Raw genomic sequence first — 22,830 nt, forward strand, 5'->3', positions numbered from 1 at the left:
CAGTTACTGCAATAAACAATAGCTCAAATACCTCATGTTCAACAGCCTGTCTGTTTCTTCTTTGCACATTCTTTTCCATTGCCAGTTACACTTCTTTTTATTCAGTGTTTTTATTCATTTCACTTAAATGTGTATATAGTTTCATTCTTTTTTTTATACAAAAGCTTTTATTTTTCTATGTATTTTACCACTTTTGGTCTAATTTCTATTTGTGACATTTAATGTCTGTATGGGAGGGGTGCAGTTTAAACCAGGCTCGTATTCTTTTTGAAGATGTTTGTTAAATAAAGGCCATTCTGATTCTGAAACAGAATATATATTTTGACTGCATATTGTAGCACATTTTGCTCCTAAAGAGCTCTTACAGCTAACGTGTTTACATAAATGTATATCATTATTTTAAAATATGCCTCATGAGCACTGAGGGTTCAAAAACACAGTAGAGGACACACGCTTAGATTTAAGATGTGAAATGTTGCAGAAAAGAAAAAAAAAAATTCCGAATGTGGAATAAGAAATATTCTGGTTCAAGAATTTCGACATCAGATAACATAAGGCTTTCTAAATATTTTTGATTTACAAAGTTGTTTTTCTGTGTAATGTGACTATGTCTAACTTTTGTCAACCTATTATTGTAAAAATTTTAACAACACACAAGGCTAGTATAGTGTTAGACCTTTTTACACTTAAAGCTAGCTACAGAGCCACCATACAGCTCCAACATCATAATGTCTTATACTTTCAAAATGAATTTTCTATAGGCCTTTCCTGTGTCCAAATAAGTCAATTTATATGACGCTTTGGAAGCAGGTAAAGGTAGAGAATACAAAATGTACAAAATCAATGGATGATAAAGATTGTTATGGTCCTGGCAAAACTGCTGATGCAATTTCCTAGAAATGAAAAAATAATTTTAAAAAGAGGATTTTAAAAAGGGCAGCTCAAAATACAAAAACTGAGAAGAAATGTGAACTTTTATGACAATTTAATGGTAAATGTTGTTTACAATGAGCTTAGACACGAAGTATCACAAGAATCAAACATAATTTAATGTTTGTCATTCTTCAACTAAGCCTTTCTTTGGTTTACTGTAGTAAAAATAACCCCCCAAAAATCTGCCTGATAAAAAAAAAAACAAGCTGGCAGAAAAATAGCAACTAAGAAGCCACTTCTAATATTTATACTACAAAAAATGTCCAGCCTTACTGTTTATAGATTCACATGCAATGTAAAAAATAAAGCATTAACACAACTTAAAACAGAATATACTCATCAAATGAACTGACATCTAAGTAAAAAAAAAAAAAAAAAAAAAAACTTTCAAAATACACACAGGAAAAAAATGTGGTTTTGATCCAGATCCAAAAACAAAAGGTTTGACTTTCAAAACCATAAAGCAGTTTTTTCCTTGGAACCCAAAATACAAAATGCAAAGCTTTAGAAACACTTGTCATCACAAGAATTAGTAACAAAAATTACTTTGGCAGCCTTGGTCTTATGACCTGAGTCAGTCTGAGCCAGATGGCTTCCAATCTCAGTCTGAACACACTTTGAACAGCTCCCAGGCTGAGAGACGAGCCCGTCACATACAAGTTGACGACAGTGAAAGTGTAATATAAATTTAAGGACCCCTTTGAAAATATATCAAAAAAGACCGTGGACACACAACACAAAAAGAAGAGAAGTCCCTGCAGGATGCCGATTACAGTGACTCTCACCTCACCCCTGAAATTTGGACAGGAGAGGCTCTGTCTGTTTGCTAGCATACGGCGTGTGTGTTTGCCCAGGTAGATGACAGTAGAGGCATTGGATAGCATCATAACACACACATGAAGTAGAAAGTTGACCTGTACAGTGTGATGGGTAACTTCATAAATCTTTAACACAGAGTGAGGTACCTGTATACACACACTGTTAGTGCTTACAGTGTCATTAAGGCTGACATGAAGTAGATTAGCAGTGATCAAATTTTCAAAAACCACAACACCAACATAGAGGAAACCAAAAACTCTCCCCCAAAGCCAAGCACAGTAAATGATGTGTTTGATATTTTTCTTAATCCAGATGAAAAGTGCTCTCTGTGCCGGTACAATCTGGGTACAGTAGAAAAAGTTGAGCCAAACAATAGAGTCCATACTAGTGCATAAACTCCAAGCCTGCACAATACACAATGCAAGGAACAAATGCAAGTTTTCAGCAGTGACATTAAGAGAGAGCAGCAGCAAACCCGAGGGCAGGTAAATCACCGCGCAGAAAATCACACAGCACAGGAGAAGTTTCTGTGGCTGTTTGATCCTTTCCCCGTGAGGAGGGTAGAGTATGCAAAAGACATAGAATAAATTCATCATGATGTTGAGAGCAACAAAAGGCCCATTAATGATGGCACAGGTTAGAAAGTCCATCCTGGTTGGTTGACTCTGCAGATCAATTGTTTCTCCTCTTTAAATCTTCTGTCTTTGCTTGGAGAGTTTCAGATCCAGCAGCACAATTCCAGAAAATCCCTTTCCGTCCAGTTTGTTGTTTCCCTTTTCATGCCTTTTTGTCCTGTCGCGCTTTTTAAAAGGCAACTCTACTGTAAAAGTAGTAAATCAGACCCATTTGCATCACATGCAAATGAGACTATGCAAATAGAACATGTTCCATTAAATTTACATAAGTACATTTTTCACTTACTGTCTACTACATGAAAGGCACAGCATTGCTTTAATCATGCACTTTAACACAGTTCAATCCAAGACATCTTAATTTCAAGTCTATGGTGCAAATTATTAGATATAAAGTTTAGAAATTACAAACACTCCTCAACAGTTATCAAAAACTCCTGATAGAGATAAATGAATATTCTAACCATTGCCTTACACATCCATTCAACATCCCAGAAAGCAGTACACATGACAATCATAATAAGTCTACAAATTCAAAAACAAGAAGAAAACAACAGCTAAGGACCAGCTTTTTATCTGGTATTCACAAGGTGCACTTTCGAGACAGTGTCTTCATAGTCCTCCACATATCGACCACCCTCCACCTGAATGCTGCCTGACCGACGCCCAAGTTTACCGTGGTGCCCGTTATGTACAGTGAAAGGACTGTAAAAGAGACCCAAGCAGTAAAGACATGGTGGGAATAAATGTTGGTGAACGATTCCACAAGGTTGTAAGTGTCGAGGAGGAAATACAGCACTCCTTGACTGAGCCCAGTGACGGCAACTCTCATCTGACTTTGAATCTTTGGAGTGGAAAAGCCGCTGCCGCTTTGCACCATGCTTCTCATGTGTCTGTGCAAGTAGCGTACTATAGAAATGCTGGACGTTATCATTACACACACACTAATCAAAGTATAAACTCTGAATATGTAGAAATAAACCTTGTCTGCAATTTCTAGCATGGAAATGTCATGATTAGCGTCTGTACTGTTGATGTCATTTTCATAAGCTGAAAGAATCATAAATGCAACAGTCCCAGCAGTGTTAAAGAAAGAGAGTGTTCCACCCAGAAACAAAGCAACATAGATGACTGATGCTATGTTCTTCTTTACCCAGATCAAGAAAACTCGCTGCGAAGGAACAATCTGGGTGCAGTAGAAGAAGTTAAGCCACACGGAACATGTTGTGCTATTATTCACAAAGGACATCCCGATGAGCCACGCCACCAAAGCCTCATAACTTTTCAAGTCATACAACACATAATACACCATGGCCAAAGAGACGCAGTAAAAGATGGAGCTCCAGACAAGGATTCCCAGAAGTACCTGCAAAGGTTGCTTGAGTCTTTGTCCTTTGGGTTGTGGAAAGATCAGGCAGTACGCATAGAAGGTGTTTGCAGTGCAACTGAGAATAATAAGAGGTGCATTGATGCATAAGAAAGCTTCCAAGCTCATAGTAATGTATTGATCAGCCATGGTTTGGAAAAAATAACAAGTTAAAAAAGATTCTGTCTGTAAGTGTGCTCAGGTCCAACTGAGCTTGCATGAGAGGGGATGAAACAGAAGAGCAAGGAAAATACAACAATGTTAACCAGCCAGAACCAAGAAATGTATTATGTAAACGGCTACATCCACAGAGGAGTTAATGTAGCATGAGTGTTGACACACACTTTGCCTAATATTTAAAAAGTGCAAAGTAACACGACTGAATACTTGGTCATTATTTCAAGATGTTATTTTCATACATGTCTTTTTATTTTAAGGCCATAATACAGGAGACAATGAGAGAATTTTGCTGTCAAGGTCAGTGGATCATGTAATCTCTGTACAGTATAAGCCAGGAAGGGATTAGCTTAGCTGAGTTAAGCTTAATTTTTAAGGAAAATATAGTTGTTTGTTGCTGCCCTGCCTTGCCTATCCACTAATTTATGAGGAATAGTCAGTTTTCTTTTCACAAAGAACTCAACACAAGTAAAAAATTCAGTTGGACAGTTGGAAATTCAGGTATTTACCATAGACTGTATTTACAAGTAAGAGAAAACAGTGCAAGGGAAGCTAATGGCTATCTCCTGGCTCCAGTATAAATGTACACATCAGGGTACTAAAACTAAAGTAGCTAAATTTAGCTATCATTTTGCTTTTCTCAAAGTTTTTTTTTGTCAAACTATCCTCCTCAACATTGAAAAAATAATAATAATAAAAATATGCTGAGTAAGAAGCTTCCTATTTCAGGTGGAATAAAGGGTGTTTTTGTTTTTTTGTTTTTTTAAGATTTACATGTCTGTGTTTTCTCTGGGAAAAATAAACGATCTTTTCACTCACCTGCCACTTTATTAGCTTCATGGTTCGACGTGTTGTGCGTTCAGAGATGGTCTTCTGCGTATTAGTTGAATGGTTATGTTACTGATGCCTTCCTGGCACCATCACGGTATGTTCTCCCACAAAACTGAAGCTTAACTGATTTTTCTTTTTCACACAATTCCTCCATATTTCTCCCTCATTCATTTTTTAAAAAAATACTTCCATCCAAACGCATTGGGAAAATTCGCCAAAGCATGCTAAACCCATACTTGGAAGTGTTTTGTTTTTCAAGAACTACGTAAAAACTGTGACAGCCAATCTGAATAAGGTTTTCGGCTACACAAAATCATAAAACTAGGGTCCCCCATAATCTTCACTTTGGTCAGAGTTTCAGAAAACATCGTTTTTAGGGGAAAAAAACGCAGTTTCGTGGCGTATTTCTGTTGTAAATGGCCGCGTGCGTGAGTTTGATACGTAGTTACGTGGAGTGTGAGCGGGAGGCGTTGGGTTGTGTTTTGTAACGGCGGTTAAAGAGCTGTTGAGTGAGGCGAAAGCGACAGATGCTCAGTGAGACTATTTCATATGAGTGTAATGACCCATTTGTGCACATATATAAAAATAAACCCACGACTTTACTCAAGAGCCAAGCCGAATTTTGGAGAATCATTATCGCCTGCTACGTACTTGTTAAATGTATGGGAGTAAACCCGAGGCTCATATTAGCTTCGGCCCAAGAGAAGTTTTAAGTCTCCACTGTGCCTTCCGACCCCGACCTGGACAACGAGGCAGGGGAATTCAGTATAAACATATGTGCAGCTTCCCAGATACCCGGCTGCATGTGGACATGGCTTAAATCACCTAAGCTGCCATGTGATTGGCTGACGTGACGAGCAGTTGAACAGGTGCAGCTAGTTAACAGGCAAGTGTGAGTGCTCTTTAATGTAAAGCCTGTTCTGCTCATAGTGATTCAAGGTAATGTAAATAACAATACCCATATAATAACAATTAAAAAAGCCTTTATGATGAGTATAAATGTGGATATATTTCTTAAACTTAAACACTAAATTTTTACTGTTGTGCTACTTATGAACTTGGTTGTATAACAATCCAAATGAAGTGGTTAACCAGATGATGTTTTGTCATTTTCTATACATCAGACAGCAGGGAGCCAGCGTCAGTAGACCATGGAGAATGTAAAACTTCATCCACAAAGGAGGAAGCTTGGATTTGTGTTTTTACAAATCAGGTGTACACTTTTGCATTTTTGTTTGTCTGTGGTCAGAAAAGTTATAACATGGCATTGAAAGAATAAGCTATAAATTCAAGAATATCTAATAATTGTACTTCAAGATGTCCTTAGAATATTCAAATGTAAGTTGAAGTCAGTGATGGATAAAAATTATATGGTGCCAGCTTGTAACAAAATGTTCCAGGGCATGCTAAAAACATTTGTGAAGAAGGTGTGATTGTATTTTTTCTGTATAAATGATACGTTATATATTCACTGTACATGTTTAAATATTGTTGGCAAATCTAAGACTGCTGTGATTTTAGAATAGCAAAATTTAAAGCGGTAGGATTTAATAAGTTGAAACTTCTTCCTTTTTGCTCATGTAAACTGAAAACCCTAAATAGTGATTGTCTTGTTATGTTTTCATTTTAATCTGATTATCACTTATTTGTATTTTTCACTTTAAATGAAATAAGGACTGACTGATTCCTCATCCATAGGTTCAAACACTGTCTCAAAAATGTTGTGTTGGATGTAAAAAGTAAAATACCTCCAGTAACTGAAGAGCAAAGACAATGTCAGAGTGAGAATTCTGTGCAGGTTTTTTTATTTAAATAAGCGCCTCTGACTAAAACGCCAGAACTGATAATAATAATATAAACATAAACAGAGGAAACAGTAACACACAAATAATAATCCATGTTAGAACAGCACACTAATTATGATACACCCTTACATTCATTAACAGTATGATTCTTCTTGTATACAAAATATTACTCTGCACACACATTTATGCACACTCAAAAACACTAATACTGAAAACAAAAACAGTCTCTCTCTCTCTCTCACACACACACACAAACACACACACACTTAAAGCCACAGGTTTATCCATCTACAGTCAGTCAGTGTGTATCCATGAGATGTGTTATGCTACATGTTAACTACATGGACATAAAGGGAATAAATAAAAGTTTGAAGAGTCCTTCCTCAGTTTCTCTTGGCAGTGGTCTTTTATGGTATTTTTCTATCAGTATTTTTTAAATCACAGCAGTGGCACACACATCTTGTTTTACAACTTAAAGGACCATTGCAGTGTTTCTCAAAAACTGTGAAACAGTCTTTCAAGAATACTCATTTTACCTGTAAAATGTGCAGAGGGTGATGTGTTCATGCTTGTGTTTGAGTGTTAAATTCTGGCTGGTTAAAAGTAGTCTCTTCTTCGGGAATCATCACTGATGAAGGAAGGGTTCCACTGGGCAGGATATATGCACGAGTGGCGTGAACCAGGCAGGCCAGTGAAGGGATAAAGACCGTTTCTCTCAAGGTCTGCGTTACGTAGTGCAGGCTGATGAGGAGCGCATGAGAGAAGAGAAGAGTTAGAAACTTATCAAACTTCTTTTTCTCTAAAAATTGATCAAGATTACTGATTGTTTGCTCACGGAGTAGTAAATGTCAGTCATCTGGAGAAGGTTTTTGGTGCTGCCGTTCTCCTGCATCTCTATGGTCTCCCTCCCCCACTCCATAGAGATGCGGTTACTTTTTGGGAAGTCTGCGTACGGGGACATCTGCATGTCTCCACTTTTGAAGATGATCTTGTTGATGTCATTCTTGTCTCTCCTTAGAGTCCAAACACAATGGAGAAGTTAACCAAACCATTTAAAGCCAGAGCTGTAAGGATTTTCTTAAAAAAGGAAAAAAGTCAACTTTTACAGGACTAATCCTCATCAATTGTCTCCTATGGGCCTCTAAACATGTGTGTCAGTGTCTGTGTCTGCCTCAACCCCCTCCTCGGGCTGTATGTTGATGTTTAGTCATATTGTGACGTTTTTTGGCAGAGAGTAGACCTAGTTACATCAGCAAATCACAGCACACCCAGTGTGTAAGTGGCTCTACGCATTGATTAGCAAGTACAAGAAGCTAATCAGAGCAGCTACGGTAGTGGATATAGCACGTGGGAAGGAAAACAAAACAAAAGTGAAACAAAACGCCAAACATATAAAGCTTTCAACCAAACAAGGGTGAAGCTTGGCTCCATTTTAACTCACTTTTGGGCACTTGAAGAGCAGCACAGGATGAAAAGTGACACAAGTTGGCTTCCTGCTAACCAGATATGTGTCAAATACCCCCGATTAGCTTGTGCTAACATGCCAAGTCTGGTGCACAGCTCTCAAGTAGAAATATGATGCTACAGGCTAGTAAATGTGTTCATGCTGACACGGTCAGGCAGGTGGGTGTGTGCTGCCGCTGGCACTGATCTAAGAGAAAGGACCCCAGTTTGAACGTTGTGTTTACTAACAAGTAAACAAAATTCCTGCAGACCCTAAACCTATTAAATCATTAGCTTTGCTTGTTCATTGTGCTTGTATCTAAACATGTTGTTAAAATAAGCAAGACTGATCATATGGCTCTCTTACTTGCAACAGGTGACAATAAGGGCAATGAAGAGGATAAGGAGCAGAGCGCCCCCTGCAGGTGACACCACAACTGCAATCAGCTTGTAAACTGCAACAACAAACACCAGTTTTTTAGACACAACGTTTAAAAAAAAATGTGCACAAATTTCACGACTTAAGTCAAACTTACAATTTCCACAGTTGAACCCTCCGAATCCAAACATGCACCTGGAGAAGAGGAATAAATTCACTGTGACAATGTGCTCTTGGATCTTACATCGAAGCAGAAACTCATACAAGGAAGCAAAGTTACAAACTTACGGAACACAGGTGCCATTCTCCAGCTTGTAGCCATCACCACACTCTGAAATAAGATGTTTTATTTTTAAATTATTTAATCAAACTTTCACTTATGTTCAGCTTACATCCTTAATTCTTCATAAGAAACTTCCTTGTATGCTGATTTCTGGGGTGGAAATGCTAGTAGTCCTTTACCTAAGCAGGACAGGTCTTCAGGGTTGTGTTTGTAGTATCCTGGCAGACACTGGCAGTAGGCTGCACCGCTGCTGTCTGTGCAGGTGGAGCGCTCTGTGTCACACTGAGTCTTCTGGGCTACACACAGACTCTCCACTGGAATAAAGTGTTGAAAAAACAGTTGTTACAATGGAACGTATAACATTTTCAATGAAGAATGCACTGCAGTATAGGGTTTTAAGTGATGTTATAGGTTCTCTCAAATCTACAAGAGGGGATATTTTGAAACAAAACTGTGCCCTCTAGTGGCTTCAGATGTACTTACAGCTAAAATCAAGTCTCAACCAAAGCACTTTAATTTAGAATTAAAATGTAAAATTGTGTAAAAATCATTTCATGTCTCATCAGGATCTGTTTGTTTACCATGATATGTGAGCCTGTGGTGAAGCACCATCCGGCAGTGAGCCAATGAGGAGCTGCAGTTGCTGAGAAACATCTGGATGCTGTTGTAGACCTCAGTACTCGTCACTTCGGTGGAAATGGAAAACATGTTGACAGCTGTGATAAGAACCCCGTCTTCTCCTCTGCAGGGATGAGATCAGAGGTCAGACTTGTGGTCTTGAACATATTGTAATCAGAATCAGAAAATCCAGCCTTTTACATAATTCTGTGTTTTTATTTTGAAGTGTGTATCAAAAAGGCTTGATATAAGACACTGGAGCCCTTTTGTTGATAGAACTTACTTCCTGCTTAGTGTTGAGCGACTGTAACCTCGTAGAACTGACAACGAAGCGTTGAGCTGAGGTGAAGACAAGAGGAGAGTGTCTTTCAGATTTAATGCACATATGCCTGATAGAGCTCCATACAGAAAAAGAGTGGGAGATGATGCATAGATGTGGACTTCCTCTCACCAGCTGAATGATCTCTCTCTGGATCTCATGCAGGGTGGTGCTCTTAAAAACAACGGGGTCATATGGCTGTTTGTCTACACTGAATGTTCCCAGAAATGTTTTCGCTGGAGCAGGAGAAATATACAGTTGGTTACTTAAAGAAAGATAAAACTTTAACTAGATACTTTTCATATGTGACTTTCTGTATTTGACTGTTTATTATTTTACCTCTGGTGCAGGTGCGTCCGTCCTCCAGGTCAAAGCCCAGCGGACACTCACAGCTGAAGGACCCTCTTGTGTTTACACACCTGGACCCAACAGGACAGGGGTCCCTGTCACATTCATCTACATCTAGATATACACACACATGCAGATCTTATCATCTCAATGACCACACTCATTCATGTTAAAGCCAATACACTCTAAAGAGGAAACTATGCACAATAATGTTATCAGACTGTTAGGGAGTGTGGAGAAGAAGCTCACCTTGGTTGCAGGTGAGTCCTGTCCAAGCCTGCTGACAGTGACAGGTGAACTGATGCTCTTGATAGCTAACACACATGCCTCCGTTCATGCATGGGTTCGACACACAGGGGTTTCCTGCAGTTCAGAGAAGACATAAGGTCATATTGTATTAACACTGTATGTCTGTGGGGACCTCATAGAAGAGGGTGGAATTTCTTTGACCTTAGGAGCAGCTGTAGGGCAACTACATTATCCATTTTTTTGATATACAACAATATTAAAGAGGGGGTATAAAGTAAGAATGCTGGATGTTCACACCATAGACTGTATATTCTGCCATTTACAACTGTGCAGTTGTAGCATATTAACAGAGGCGCCGCCATTGTGCAGCAGGAGTCTGTGCTGTAGAGACTATGAGGAGCTGTGAGAGAATCTAAGTGGAACTAAGTGACAAAAATCTTGGCTCTTCGTCCTTATGCATCTTACTATTCCTGACAAAACTACTCAAGAACAGCAGCTGTCAATCATCCTCAATAATGATGCAAAGCCTCGTTTTTAACCTCTCATAACTACTGAAAATGAAAATTTTCAGAAAAAAGAGGACTTAAACACAAGACAGCTCAATAATATCTTCATATCACCACAAAAATTGGATGTGAGATACATTTCTGTGAGGTGTGTTATTTTTTTTTTTTTTAAGTTTGACCACAGCTCATCTGGAATGACTGGGGAGCCGGATTTTTTTTTTTTTTTTTACCTATACTGCAGTCAGCCAGCAGGGGGAGCAGTTTTTGTGGTGACCTCACTTTAAGCCAAGCAAGATGAGCTCCATTTTTTTACAGTCATTGGATCACACTAAACGTGCAGATTTTCAAACTACTAGACATCTGTATGTTGAATCTGAACAGCACAAAATTTTCATGAGACCTGCAAATGACAATGACATTCCCTGACGATCTTCTAGCCTAACTTTCTGCTCCTAAAATAAATTTCAAAATAAGATAGTTTTGAGCATCAAACTCATGTTTCTTTAAAATCATAGTCTGTAAACACAAAAAAATGTGATATTTAAAAATACTAAATAAGGGAATAAATTAATGCACTGATTAAAATATATTAAATCAACTAACTTGGCAGCAGCGGCGCCTTGGTGGTGCTAAAGCCAGTGGTTGCTGTAGTCATGACCAGTTTGGTAGCTCCACCCCCAGTCGGCCTCACGGTGGTCTGCAGAGCCTCTGTACTCTTCAATGGCGTGCTGAGGGTGTAGGTAGTGGTGATTTCTTGGCCACTAGCCGTGGTGACTATCGGTGGGCTGGTGCTGGTTTCCACTTGCAGGGTGGTGGCACTGGTTTGGCTAGCAACCCCAGCGGAGGGCCCCTGGGTGTGACTGGGTGATAACGGCTGAGTTGGGTGAGCGACAGAGGTCTGCAAGGTCGGGCTGGAGGCTGTGGTGGGGACTGTGGTGTACAGGAAGGTGGACTCAGTGGATGATTCAGGTGCAGAGGTGCTGGTGGTGCTTGTGAACCTGGAGGTTGAGGTTTCAGGGAGAGGAGAGGTGGGGGTGGAGGTGGTGGATGAGGTGGAGGCAGTGGCTCTGAAAGTGTCTTCTTCTGTGATCTGAGATCTATGGAGAAAAATAAAACCAGTTAGTCACATTTCTGACAGACTCCAGACAACAGTAATAGGGCCTAAAATCTCCAAGGTGGGGGTCTACCCATGACAGGAACATCAATCACTTTTATCTATGATCCAGCAGGGGGCAGGAGAGCCACTGATATAAACTTCACAATCTCCAGAAACATTGTTGGAATCTCTTCAAGTTTTGACAAAAAAAAATATGCACAACCAAAATAATACTGGCAAAATAAAAAATAATTGGATTCCAAAGGAGATGTACTTCAATGGACATAGGATTAATCCAGTCATAGGTCGATGTATCTTCAATACCTGTTACTGTGTGTTGTTATGCCTCTGTGTGCATTAAAGAACATTATTTATGCTTTTTTTGTTTACACTGTAATTTCTAAATCCTTATTTGTTGAGTATTTATATTTTTTATGCTCATAGAAAAAAATAAAGCATAAAGCAAAGTGATTTGTAGCTCAAATAGACTGATTAAAAAGTTTATAATGAACACATCTGTCACAACAGAGTATATATCAAATATATTTGACTGATGCTAAATACATGACCAATGGCTCACACTACTTCCTGATTTGACGTTATTTTATTATGGACTTAATTCTTTATCATACATATCTTATTAAACTTGGCAATTATTGTTTTTACTGCTATTACTTTTAGTTTTTTTTTCTTGCATTTATTTCTGAAAAGCTGAGTGTGTTTTAATTGTTGAAATGCTCCTTTTATTTTATTTTATTTTACCTATAACTTTTTTTCTTTCACAGTACATTGGCAGAATCTTCAGTCTTTTATCTTTTGTAGTTTTAATTTGTTTCAATGTTTTTATTTTTCTGATATTTTCCTTTTTTTTATTTGGTGGTACTTTTGAGCCTGTTTTTATGGTATGTTTTCTTTTCTTCCTCACATTTTTTCCTTTTACCCCACTTTTAATTTTTTGCTGTTAGTTTCATTTTGTACAGCACTTTGTAACATTGCTTTTGAAAACTGCTGAATAAATAAAGTTTATTATTATTAATTCATTGAACACATATGATTATCAATTTATTATAGTAATTATTATTATTATTATTAGTTCTTGTTTAGAGCTTTGTGGATTTTTTTGCACACTTATAGAGCAATATATGCAAAACTTACCTTTTTATTTGTTTGTAAAAAAATACTTTACATTACTCTATAAACTAATATTTTTATTGATTTAAGGCATAATTTCACACAAATGATTATCATCATAACATTTGTGTTGTTATTACCCTTTTTATTATCATACAACTATAGTATTGCAATAATAAAAAGAAAGTAAGATTAAAGCCTTCCCCTTTTGAACTGGACCTGTACTAAATCACCAAAGTTTCTGTCCAAACCATGATCCTTGTTTGCCTTAAAGCATTTTTAATCACCAAGTTTTTATAAGGACGTTTTAGAGCGTACCTGTGCGTCACAGTGACAGGTGTCGTCCTGATGACAACCTCTGTATGCAGCAATGGGGTTTCTGTTGTAGAGATGTCTGGTCCAGAGGTGCTGATGCTGATCACATGGGGTGCTGTGGTCAGACCCCAGCTCACACTGTGCTCTCCAGTCTGGGATGAAACCCCTTCAGTTCCCTCCTGGTTCTGAGTGCTGGGGTAGAGAGATCCAGAGGAAGACTCTGTGGAGGTTCTGATACTAGAGTCTGACCCCTGATCCGTCCCTGAGATACTGGTGAGACCCTGTGCTGGTGAGGTGAGGGGAGGAGGAGTTGAGGAAATGGACACATCTGATTGGTCTGTGCTGGGCTCTGTGACTCTGAGAGACGGGGTTGACTCGGATGTATGCTCTGATGAAGAATTGTGCTGAAGCTGGGTGGTGTTGTGTTGTCTGTATGAACTTTGGATCCCGCGAGGTCCTCCAGTCTCTGTGAAGGACTGGGTCATCTGCTGGTCTGTGGTGTCACCACTGTCAGTCTGAGTGGAGGGGGCATTGTGGGTGTAGTCCTCAGTTTTAGGAGATGTGTCCCAGGTGAAGGCTGGCTGATGGGAGTTGGAGTCATCTGTGAAGAAAGAGGAGGTGCTGTTGCCTAAAGAGGAGGTGACGGACAGAAGGTTCCTCTCCCCAGCTCGGGTGATGGAGGTGGAGGTGTAGGTGCTGACAGATGCTGTGTCTCCAAATCGATGAGTGGTGTCAGGGCTGTTTCGTGGGAGTCTGGCTTCTTTTGTAGACACAAAGAATCGAGGCTCCTCTCGAGATACAGCAGAGGACGTGTCGGGCAGCTGGTCTGTGTTAGTGAAGTCCATGTAGTCTCTGCTGCTGCTGCTGCTGCTGCTGCTGCTGCTGGCTTCAGTGGTTGCTACAACGAGGGTGGAGGTGAGGGGCTCAGTGGAGAGACTGATAGGTTCCAGTGATTGGCTGCTTGTTTCTGTGAAAGTCTGTGTCTGCTCAGAATCTGCAGGGAGGAGAGATGATAAAATGTGTTATGATCATGAAGTTCACAAAATAAAAACGTATTTTGAAACAACCCAGTTATGGCTTTAAAGTTTCTTGAAAACAATTTTTCAAAGTGCATTTTTAAAATCACTTCCATATATGACCACTAGAGGGAGCTCAGCAAGCTGTGTCAGGCCTGTAAACACACACCAGGGGAAAGAGGAAGATACCTTCCAAAGTAATAGTGAAGACAATGCTTTTTGGGTGGAGGACAACCAGCAGCCAGGCTCATCTAGTCTAACAAAGGCATGAAGTCCTAAATGTGGCAGTGACTGTCTCTGTTGGGAATTCAACACTTCCTTCCTAAAGCTGAGTGAGCACAAGGCCCTGCCAGAGTGTGTCACTGTGGATCTGGGTGTGTTTTCATGTTCTGTGGCTGTGGAGGTTCTGTTTTTTTTAGCCTGGCTCAAAATTGTTGTAGACAATCGACACATAAAAGTGTCAGAAAAGAATGTTGCTGGGGAATAAGGGTTGTAGGTTTGGATAAATATTATTATGGAAGTCTGTCTTTGATGGCACTCAGCAGAGACAGACCTGAACCGTTCGAAGGGATCTGTGTTCATTTGCACAGGTACATTTTTACCATTATTGAGCCTTTAGAGCAACATGAGTCCTTATTGAGTCCACTTCTGTGCCTGTTCCTAGATATAATTTTACTAAACCAAACTTAAACACAGCATACTGCAGGCTTATGTCAACTCATTAAGTTACTTCCGTCGCTTTCATAGTGCTGATTTTAGTTCTAATTTTCACACTGGGTAACTATTTTTAACTAAAGAGACTTGAAGTTTGGGTGTGGTAACAGCTTTAAACAGAAGAGGAAGAGGACTGTCCTGTACCCACGAGCTGGCTACTTCTTTCAACCTACCAAAAGTAGAAATTGCTGGTTCTTGGTTTGATGCACAGTTCTAAAATACCTGACCATAGAAACAATTTAAAAAAATCAATATTCATCCTCATGTTCAAACTATAAGACCTCTTCCTGTGCCAAGCAATCCTCTCAAATGACTGACTAGGGCCCAATGATCATCAGTCTGAGGTCATTCCTAGGGCAGATATTTGGTATGTAGCCATCTATGTGTACTGACATTTTACTTTACTAAACAATAAAATTAATTGTTAAAAAAGTGTGGTACTTTGATTCATTCCTCTATATTGTAGAAAGTTTTGCTTAAATGTTTGCTAGGAACTTAAACAGTCTTATGTTAGTTGTATGCTTGTCCCCAAGTAGGGATGGGTATCTTTCACATTTGAAATGATACTGATACCAATTCCTGGTACCTGGCAAAAGGTATTGGTATTCTTGTTTGGTACTTTTGTGTGTTTATGTAGTAGTAAATACCAGTTTGTTTAGTAATAAAATCTCAAAAAGTTTTCAATTTGAAATATCTATTCTTCAATATATAACCTTGCAATGATGTGTTCATGTCCAGTATGTAAAATCAGCCACTCTTCCACTTCCTCACAGTCACAAGGATGCATTTTGGTACCAACTTCTGGCACCATTTGATTTTACGAGAATTGGTACTCGGTACTTTGGAAAGTTGGTACCTATAAAAGTTCCAAAGTCAGTACCCATCCCTATCCACAATATAGAGTATCTTTTGGTGTCATGACCTACAAATAATCAGTGCCAGCCCTGTAAAACCACTGTCAGTTGACCCAGCCACCAGACCACTTCTGAGTGCAGTTTAGTTACTGCTGGCATATACTGTAATAATATAATAACTGTTAGTTTGGTAACTATTTTTTCACAAGTGATTTCATGTTAATGATGTGACTGGACTTGAAAAAAATGTTACTTCACTGGACCTGTCGATTGATGAGCTCCAACCTGAAGAAATTTCAGTGGTCTAGGTCGCACTCCATGAGGGTGGCCCAGGTTTGGATCCAGCCTGTGGCCTCTTCCTGCTCTATCCACTGTCCTCTCCTATCTGATCAAAGGCATACAAGCTACTAAAAATAACTTTAAATCAGAATGCCTGTTTACATAGACAACACCTGCAGTAGGATTAGAGAAAGCTAAATGACAGGTGACAATCATGCGGAACATCTGGGTCCAAAAATATTAAAGTGAAACTCAAAGAACTGCAGGTTTTAACAGTTCCACACTGGCTTAAAGTGATACTCAGGGATGGAACAAGTTGGGTCCTATCACAAGCGAGCTTTGTGTAACAGTAACGCGCTGAAAGTTCTTAAAATAAAGCGTGAATGCAGACAGATATCAGATTTTTTCGGTGGGAGTCCGTTTATTTGTGTTTTTGGTCAAGTAAAAAATGGCCCCGTCTGAGTGCAGAGGAAACAGGCAGAGGAGCAGGGAGGGGGTGTTTGGTGCGTGCGCTCTGGGCTTCTGCTGCACAAAAACACTGCTGTAGGGGTAATTTCTGCCCTAAACCTTGTGATAGGACCCAACTTGTTCCATTCCGGAGTATCACTTTAAGCCAGTGTGGAACTGTCCAAACCTGCAGTTCTTTGAGTTTCCACTTGAGGATGACTGCAGAAACAACAGAAACTACGAACACCAATTCAAAAAGCAGATTGTTTTTTTCAAGCAGTAAAACTATGTCTTTAGCCTGGTTCAACAAAATCTTTTTGTCTCAAGCTCATTTCTCCATCTGCATACACTGTACAGGGGTTCAATTTTTCCATTACTGCTTTTTGAAGTCAACAGACTTACAAGTTTTAATCATTTCAGAGCAATGATACCTCAACCCAACTCGAGCGAAGCTAGTTGGAGTCCAGTTTTTCCATGAGGCAGTCACCAACAATAGGCCTCAAAACTCTGTATCAGAAACAAATGGATGATGTCACAGGCACTATGCCTGTATATTATACAGTCAATGGCTAATGTAAACTAAAATTGTATAGAATCATTAATCCAAACAGCGAGCTAAAAAAAGCTAAAATGCACCATAGAGAGCCTGAAACACAAGAGTTGGATTTTTTCTTTCTAATTTATTTAGTTTAAGGAGCCTGTTACCACCAACATTATTTCATTACTGGGACATTATTATTAAGTCAAGACATCGATGAGTGCAGCTGTAGATAACAAAATGATAATCTGAAGGATGATCTTAAAGTGTCATAAGGGTAAGTAATCACAAATCTCCCAGCTGGGTACCAAGTGTGTGTGTGTGTCTATCTCTGGTTCTGACAGCCTGTTATCTGGCCCGTCTCCAGAAGCAAAGAACTGGAACAACAGCACTCTAAGGACAAGTGTTGGTGCTGGACTGCAGCCTGACAGCTGACACACTGCAACCAGCAGCTTTACCTTCCAGAAACCCACAGAGTGGAGAGTTCATGTGTGGAACAGCTGGTCCACTGGGAGTCTGTTTGGGGAACTGCCCCACTGGACTCTATCCCCCTCTCACTTCCTCTGCATGTGTCTCTCCTGCATTATTTCATTTTCTTTCTCTCTGGATCCAGTCTGGGAAACAAAACTCAGACTGGAACATGGTGTTGGCAACAAGTGCTGGACACTCCCAGATTCTCTGCTGTTTATGTCTCTGCTGTCAGAGCTAACACAGTTGTAAGTCTCATCTTCTAGCATCTGCTGAATCTCTTCAACTCAGCGACTTGCATATTAATTTGTGTGAACACAAAACTCAGGCATATTAATGAGGATCAACAGTGCTGTTACATAACCATGTGAAAGGAATGGTTGATGTATTATTACTTAATATTGTTTCATGCTGTTCCCAGTGAGCACATGTGGAGCTGTGTTTGAGATCTCTGAGGTTTTTCATCAAATGATTGTGATTACAAGTGAGAAGATAAGGGTGAAACGGGGTCAATTAGTCCACTACAAAAACAGTTTCTACCCCTGACCAGATCTTTTGACCCTCACATTGTTTCCGTGGAATCTAACTCATGAGACAAATATCCTCTACATCATTAGTGACGTTACTGCTCACTGTCATACTCGGGAGTTAAAATATGCACCCAGATCTCAGGGCAGCACTTAGTTTTTGTGTGTGTTTTAAAAAGTATTGAGAGGTTTATTCTGGGTTAACTGTGGGGTTTGGTGTTTTACAGTCTCCTTTGACAGGTTGCAAATTGTCAGAGCCTAAAGGCAAAAAAGTGACTAAATAATGAGATCCTACTAGGTTGTATGTGTCAAAGCAGAATCACAGTAATAACACAGCAGTTATTTGTGCCAATGGTTGTGTTTGCATCCAAATGTTCAAAGTCTTATTTCTTAAAGTTCTTTGTTCATATCCTCACAGCTTCGATCTTTCTCTTTCCTCCCTCAGACTGCAGCTCAGGTTCAGTGAGCTGAGCAAACGCAATCGAGTTTCCTGTGCGACTGCAGTGTGCTAAAACCCTCAATTTGAGGGATAAACTTGTATCTCTGTGGTAACACAATGGGGCTGCAGATTCTTCTGTGAGGACACAATATGTTACCATGAAAATCTTTTTTTTTTTTACAATGTGCTTCTCTAAGTGTGCAAAGGGAAGTGTTCTTACTAGAGATGAGTTGCGATTTTCAAATATTCCCTTAAAGAGGACATATCATGCTGATCCCTGATTTCATACTTACATGATGAATATAATAAATTTGAAAACAAGACCTTACACCCCCTGAATTTTCAAAAAATGAGATATTGTATTTTTTCTGATATCCTAAAACGAGATTTGATGCCTCTGAAAATAGGTCATTGTCATTTGGCAGATTTGGTGAGATTTTGACCGCCGTGACGACACGAGGATCCTTTCTTTTAATTGGAGTAATCTGATAAAGCAGCTCCTCCTCTGTGATGTCAGTTAGTCACACAACCACCACCGAAGGATACACCCACCAAGAGCTGAGTATAAAGGTATAAACTATACATGTTACAGTACCGGTTTGACTCACCACACTGAAGCGTCCTGAGATGATCTGTGTCGAGGTGGATTTTCTTCCTCCTGAGCTGCAGAGCCATCCGGGTCTGACTCGGGGTCCAATACAAAAGGACGTACCCTACACTCTGCCATTTTATTAGTGCTATCAATGCCTTACGGTGAAGTTTTGGCAAACAGCAAAATCGCTCGGTCTGCTCCACTCAATATGGCGATTTTGTTAATACTGCCATGCTGCAAAAACCGCCCCCTGGCTTTACCCCCTCCGCCCCTCTGATAGAACTGACCAATTGGAGCACAAAGAGCTGTGATGTTGCGAGGTTACTGGAGCGTTTTAATGAGATCTTCAGAATGGCCTTAAATGAGGATATTGAGAACGCTATTGTGGGGCAATGAAGGAACTAAATGACTTGTACTGAGGGCAGAAATGCTTTACAGGCATCCTAGTCTGGCATAGTGAAAAGGAGAAACAAGCATGATATGTCCCCTTTAACAATAAATAACTGAAACTTTTCAACTTTTTTTTCTAGCCCATGGTTAAAATTCAATATAACCATCTGACGACATTCCTAAAGCATCAACAAGCTGTTTGATTTTAGCCATCAGACAACAAAAACCTTCATTATAACATATAAATATTCCAAATAACATGAGAAAGTATATGCCAGTTGCCAGTCAACAGGCGGGATCTCTGTGAGACGCAACTGGAAACAAACTATATGTAATATGAGAATCTTACAACTGTTGTCTTTGCAAAACCCAAGTTTGATCAATGGGACGACATGAACTGGATGTTTTTTCAACCAAGCTACTGGAGACATACTTCTGAGAGAACAATACCACTGCTGAGAACTAACAGAAAATTGCAATAAGAAGTGGGCAAGCACCGATATCGTTATCGAGTATCGAATCTATACCAGCCTTATTTCAAGGTATCAGCACTCACAAAGGCTGCAGATACGGTACTCAAGGCAAAAGAATTGTACGTTGAGTAAGTCCTCCTCACCAGTGGGTGGCACTACAATGCTGTGGTTTGACACCAAGGGGAATGTGTCAGGTCCTGTTCAGACAATGTTAATGAACCAGGGGGTTAACAGTTAAAGTGTTTTATTTTGTGCTTAAGTTTTTTTTTTTAAAAATGAATAAAACTCTGACGAATGGTAGTTCTGTTGTGCTTGTTTGATAATTTATCAAAAACAAATCCTAAACTCAGAGAGAGTTACTTGTGTTTTATTTTGGACTTAATGGCAGATTGACTGTGCTGTCAATGTTCAGAATGATCTGTCACTGTTGACTGAAGTTTAATATATCAAAAGTACTTGTGGTATTGGTACACAATATGGTTGAGTACTCAAAAAAGAGTAACGGTACTGGTATCTGTCTGAAAAAAGATGTAACCAACATCCCTGATTACTATATAGGGATGGGTACCGAATTAGGTACTTTTATAGGTCCCGACCGAATTCTTTCAAAAGTACTGGGTACTGATTCACGTCAAAACAAAAAATACCATGTTTAGGTACCTAAACGCATCCTTGTGACTAGGAGGGAGAGGAAGAGTAGGCAATTTTCCATGCTACACATGAACACAGCATTGCGAGGTTATATATTGAAGAATAAATATGTTAAGTTGAAAAACGTTGACATTTTATTATTAAACAAATTGATATATTTTACCACACAAAAAGGTAACAAAAATTGGTACCATTGAGTACCAGTACTGGTTGCTAGGTACCAGGCATCAGTACCGTATCATTTCAAATGTGAAAGGTACCCATCCCTATTACTATATGGGTTTAAAATAGTGAGGAGAATAATACATGAGTAAGAGTAAGAATTTTTCTCAAATCACAACCAAAGACTGAATATTTGGCATTAAAAAGAAAAACTGCTGAATTGTATTCTGGACAATTCTAACTATAACTCAAATTGTAATGCGGAAAACATTTAAATATTACATACACTGTCTCTGCAAGCAGAGGTCATGGAGTCAACTAACTTTAAGAGTTTTATTCATGATAGTTGTATTTTTCACTTTTCTTTGTTTCTCTGTGGGAAACGGTAAGAATTAGGGGTGGGGTGTATCAAAGTATTATGATATTTTTTCCAAAAGATTTTATATTGTGAGTTTTTTGTTCAATTTTTTATTTTTTATTTTATTTTTATTTATTTTTTTTATTTTGAGTCCTTCATTTCAGTCTATGTTTATAAACTGGGTGGGGACTAGTTGAGATGTCAGTTTCCTTGAATAAATCCTAAAAACTGACTCACATGTGATTTGGGGGGAAAATATGGCTCCTGATATAGCCTGCAGACATCATCATCATCATCATCATTCAACATACTGTCCCAGCCCTAGTAAGGATACATGTATGTACATTGTGAACTTGTTTTAAAAGCTATAAATCCCAAGACAATGAGTTTAAGTAAAAATAATTTACATCACTTTACTATAGAAAACAAACCAGAGACAGCAATACACTTCTTTTATGAATAGGCTGCCTCCCTGATGCACTTGAATTACTTTTGTAGTTATTTTTACTCATTGATCTGTGTAACCTCTGAATTAAGTTGTAATAAAGAAACATTGTTACCATGCGCCACTTTCTGACTGACTTAGCTACAATATGAACACTTGTACCCTCAAGCAACATCAGGCTTCAGTAGAGAGTCATAGCAAAGATATTTTGTAGGGATTTACTTCTAATTAGGATTTGCTGTGATCTTACATGTCAGAAGTGTGGCTGGTTGTAACTCTTGGCTCTTACCGAAGCGTCCAGCAGCAGCAGCAGACTCAGTCTCAGCTCTGCGTGTGAGCAGGATGTTCCTCTGTGATGGTGATAAACTCTCGCTGGAGTAAGAAACTGAAGTTGCATTGTTTTCCTCGTTACTTAGTTCATCTGTTGCGGTAGAAATATCAAATCCTGTCGTTACCGGATCCGTGCCGTTGTTATTGGGGGTCCATGCCCCGAGGGGCCCCGGTAGACCCACAAGGAGGACCGACAGAGACAAACCGAGGACGTGATTCAGAAACCACGTTTCCATGATTTACAAGACCCCCAAAAACGGTCGCCGATAGTTTCCGTGAAGTTGAACAGAGGCCGGGGAGTCTGCCGGGGACACCATGAGAGGAGCACTCCGGCTGATAGTGAGGTTTGACTGGAAATGAATAAATCCTGGTAGAGGTCCGGGGGAGGTCCGCTGCTCGGACGGCGGGGAACGAAGATAACAGAGTGGAGGCAGCAGCCTGTTATCACAGCAGAGCCCGGGCTCCTCCTCCGACACACACACACACACACACACACACACACACACACACACACACACACACACACACACACACACACACACACACACACACACACACACACACACACACACACACACACACACACACACACACCGCTGCACAGCGCGCGCAGTGGTTTTCTATCCTGTTCTGTTATTTAACCCAGGGGGCAGCCTCTGATGCCTTCAGGTGTTGCAGGAAGTCCTGCAATTTTAAAAATCTGGAAAATGTTTCTACTCCAGTCAAGGAGATTATGCGCTTCAATGCTCAGTCCTTCCATCACAAGTCTATTGAAATTCTATCACTTCATACTTAAAGGCTATTTTTTTCATGAAATGCACAAATCCTTTTATGTTGTCTGTGTTTTTGGACTGTCAAACTGTTATATACTGATGCAAATAAAAATATGTTGATGGC

The 22,830-nt window shown here is 39.5% G+C and overlaps 2 protein-coding genes across 3 annotated transcripts; both read right to left on the reverse strand.

Annotated features, from left to right (window-relative positions):
• Positions 1–411: 411 nt before the first annotated feature.
• tas2r201.1 (taste receptor, type 2, member 201, tandem duplicate 1) lies at positions 412–3,458 on the reverse strand. The gene is made up of 3 exons (XM_074695356.1): positions 3,029–3,458; positions 1,656–1,938; positions 412–420 (listed from the first exon to the last, which is right to left on the reverse strand). The coding sequence occupies exons 1-3, from the start codon at positions 3,445–3,447 to the stop codon at positions 412–414; spliced, it is 711 nt and encodes a 236-aa protein (XP_074551457.1). The 5' UTR covers positions 3,448–3,458.
• A 3,100-nt stretch (positions 3,459–6,558) lies between these two features.
• Positions 6,559–22,333, reverse strand: heg1 (heart development protein with EGF-like domains 1). Of its 2 annotated transcripts, none has more exons than XM_074694115.1 (14): positions 21,893–22,333; positions 13,254–14,244; positions 11,312–11,805; positions 10,203–10,316; positions 9,945–10,067; positions 9,738–9,841; positions 9,570–9,625; positions 9,250–9,410; positions 8,848–8,982; positions 8,674–8,716; positions 8,543–8,580; positions 8,374–8,461; positions 7,399–7,576; positions 6,559–7,304 (listed from the first exon to the last, which is right to left on the reverse strand). In XM_074694115.1, exons 1-14 carry the CDS (start codon positions 22,167–22,169, stop codon positions 7,161–7,163), a joined length of 2,946 nt encoding a protein of 981 aa, XP_074550216.1. In that variant the 5' UTR covers positions 22,170–22,333; the 3' UTR covers positions 6,559–7,160. The 2 variants fall into 2 exon arrangements, with proteins under 2 accessions (XP_074550216.1, XP_074550215.1); XM_074694114.1 differs by having other exon boundaries at positions 21,854–22,333.
• Between the last annotated feature and the right edge of the window lie 497 nt (positions 22,334–22,830).

The sequence above is a fragment of the Halichoeres trimaculatus genome, unplaced genomic scaffold, assembly GCF_033239565.1.
Source record: "Halichoeres trimaculatus isolate MK-OKI-2021-1 unplaced genomic scaffold, fHalTri1.1 fHalTri1_scaffold_19, whole genome shotgun sequence".
Lineage (NCBI taxonomy): Eukaryota > Metazoa > Chordata > Actinopteri > Labriformes > Labridae > Halichoeres > Halichoeres trimaculatus.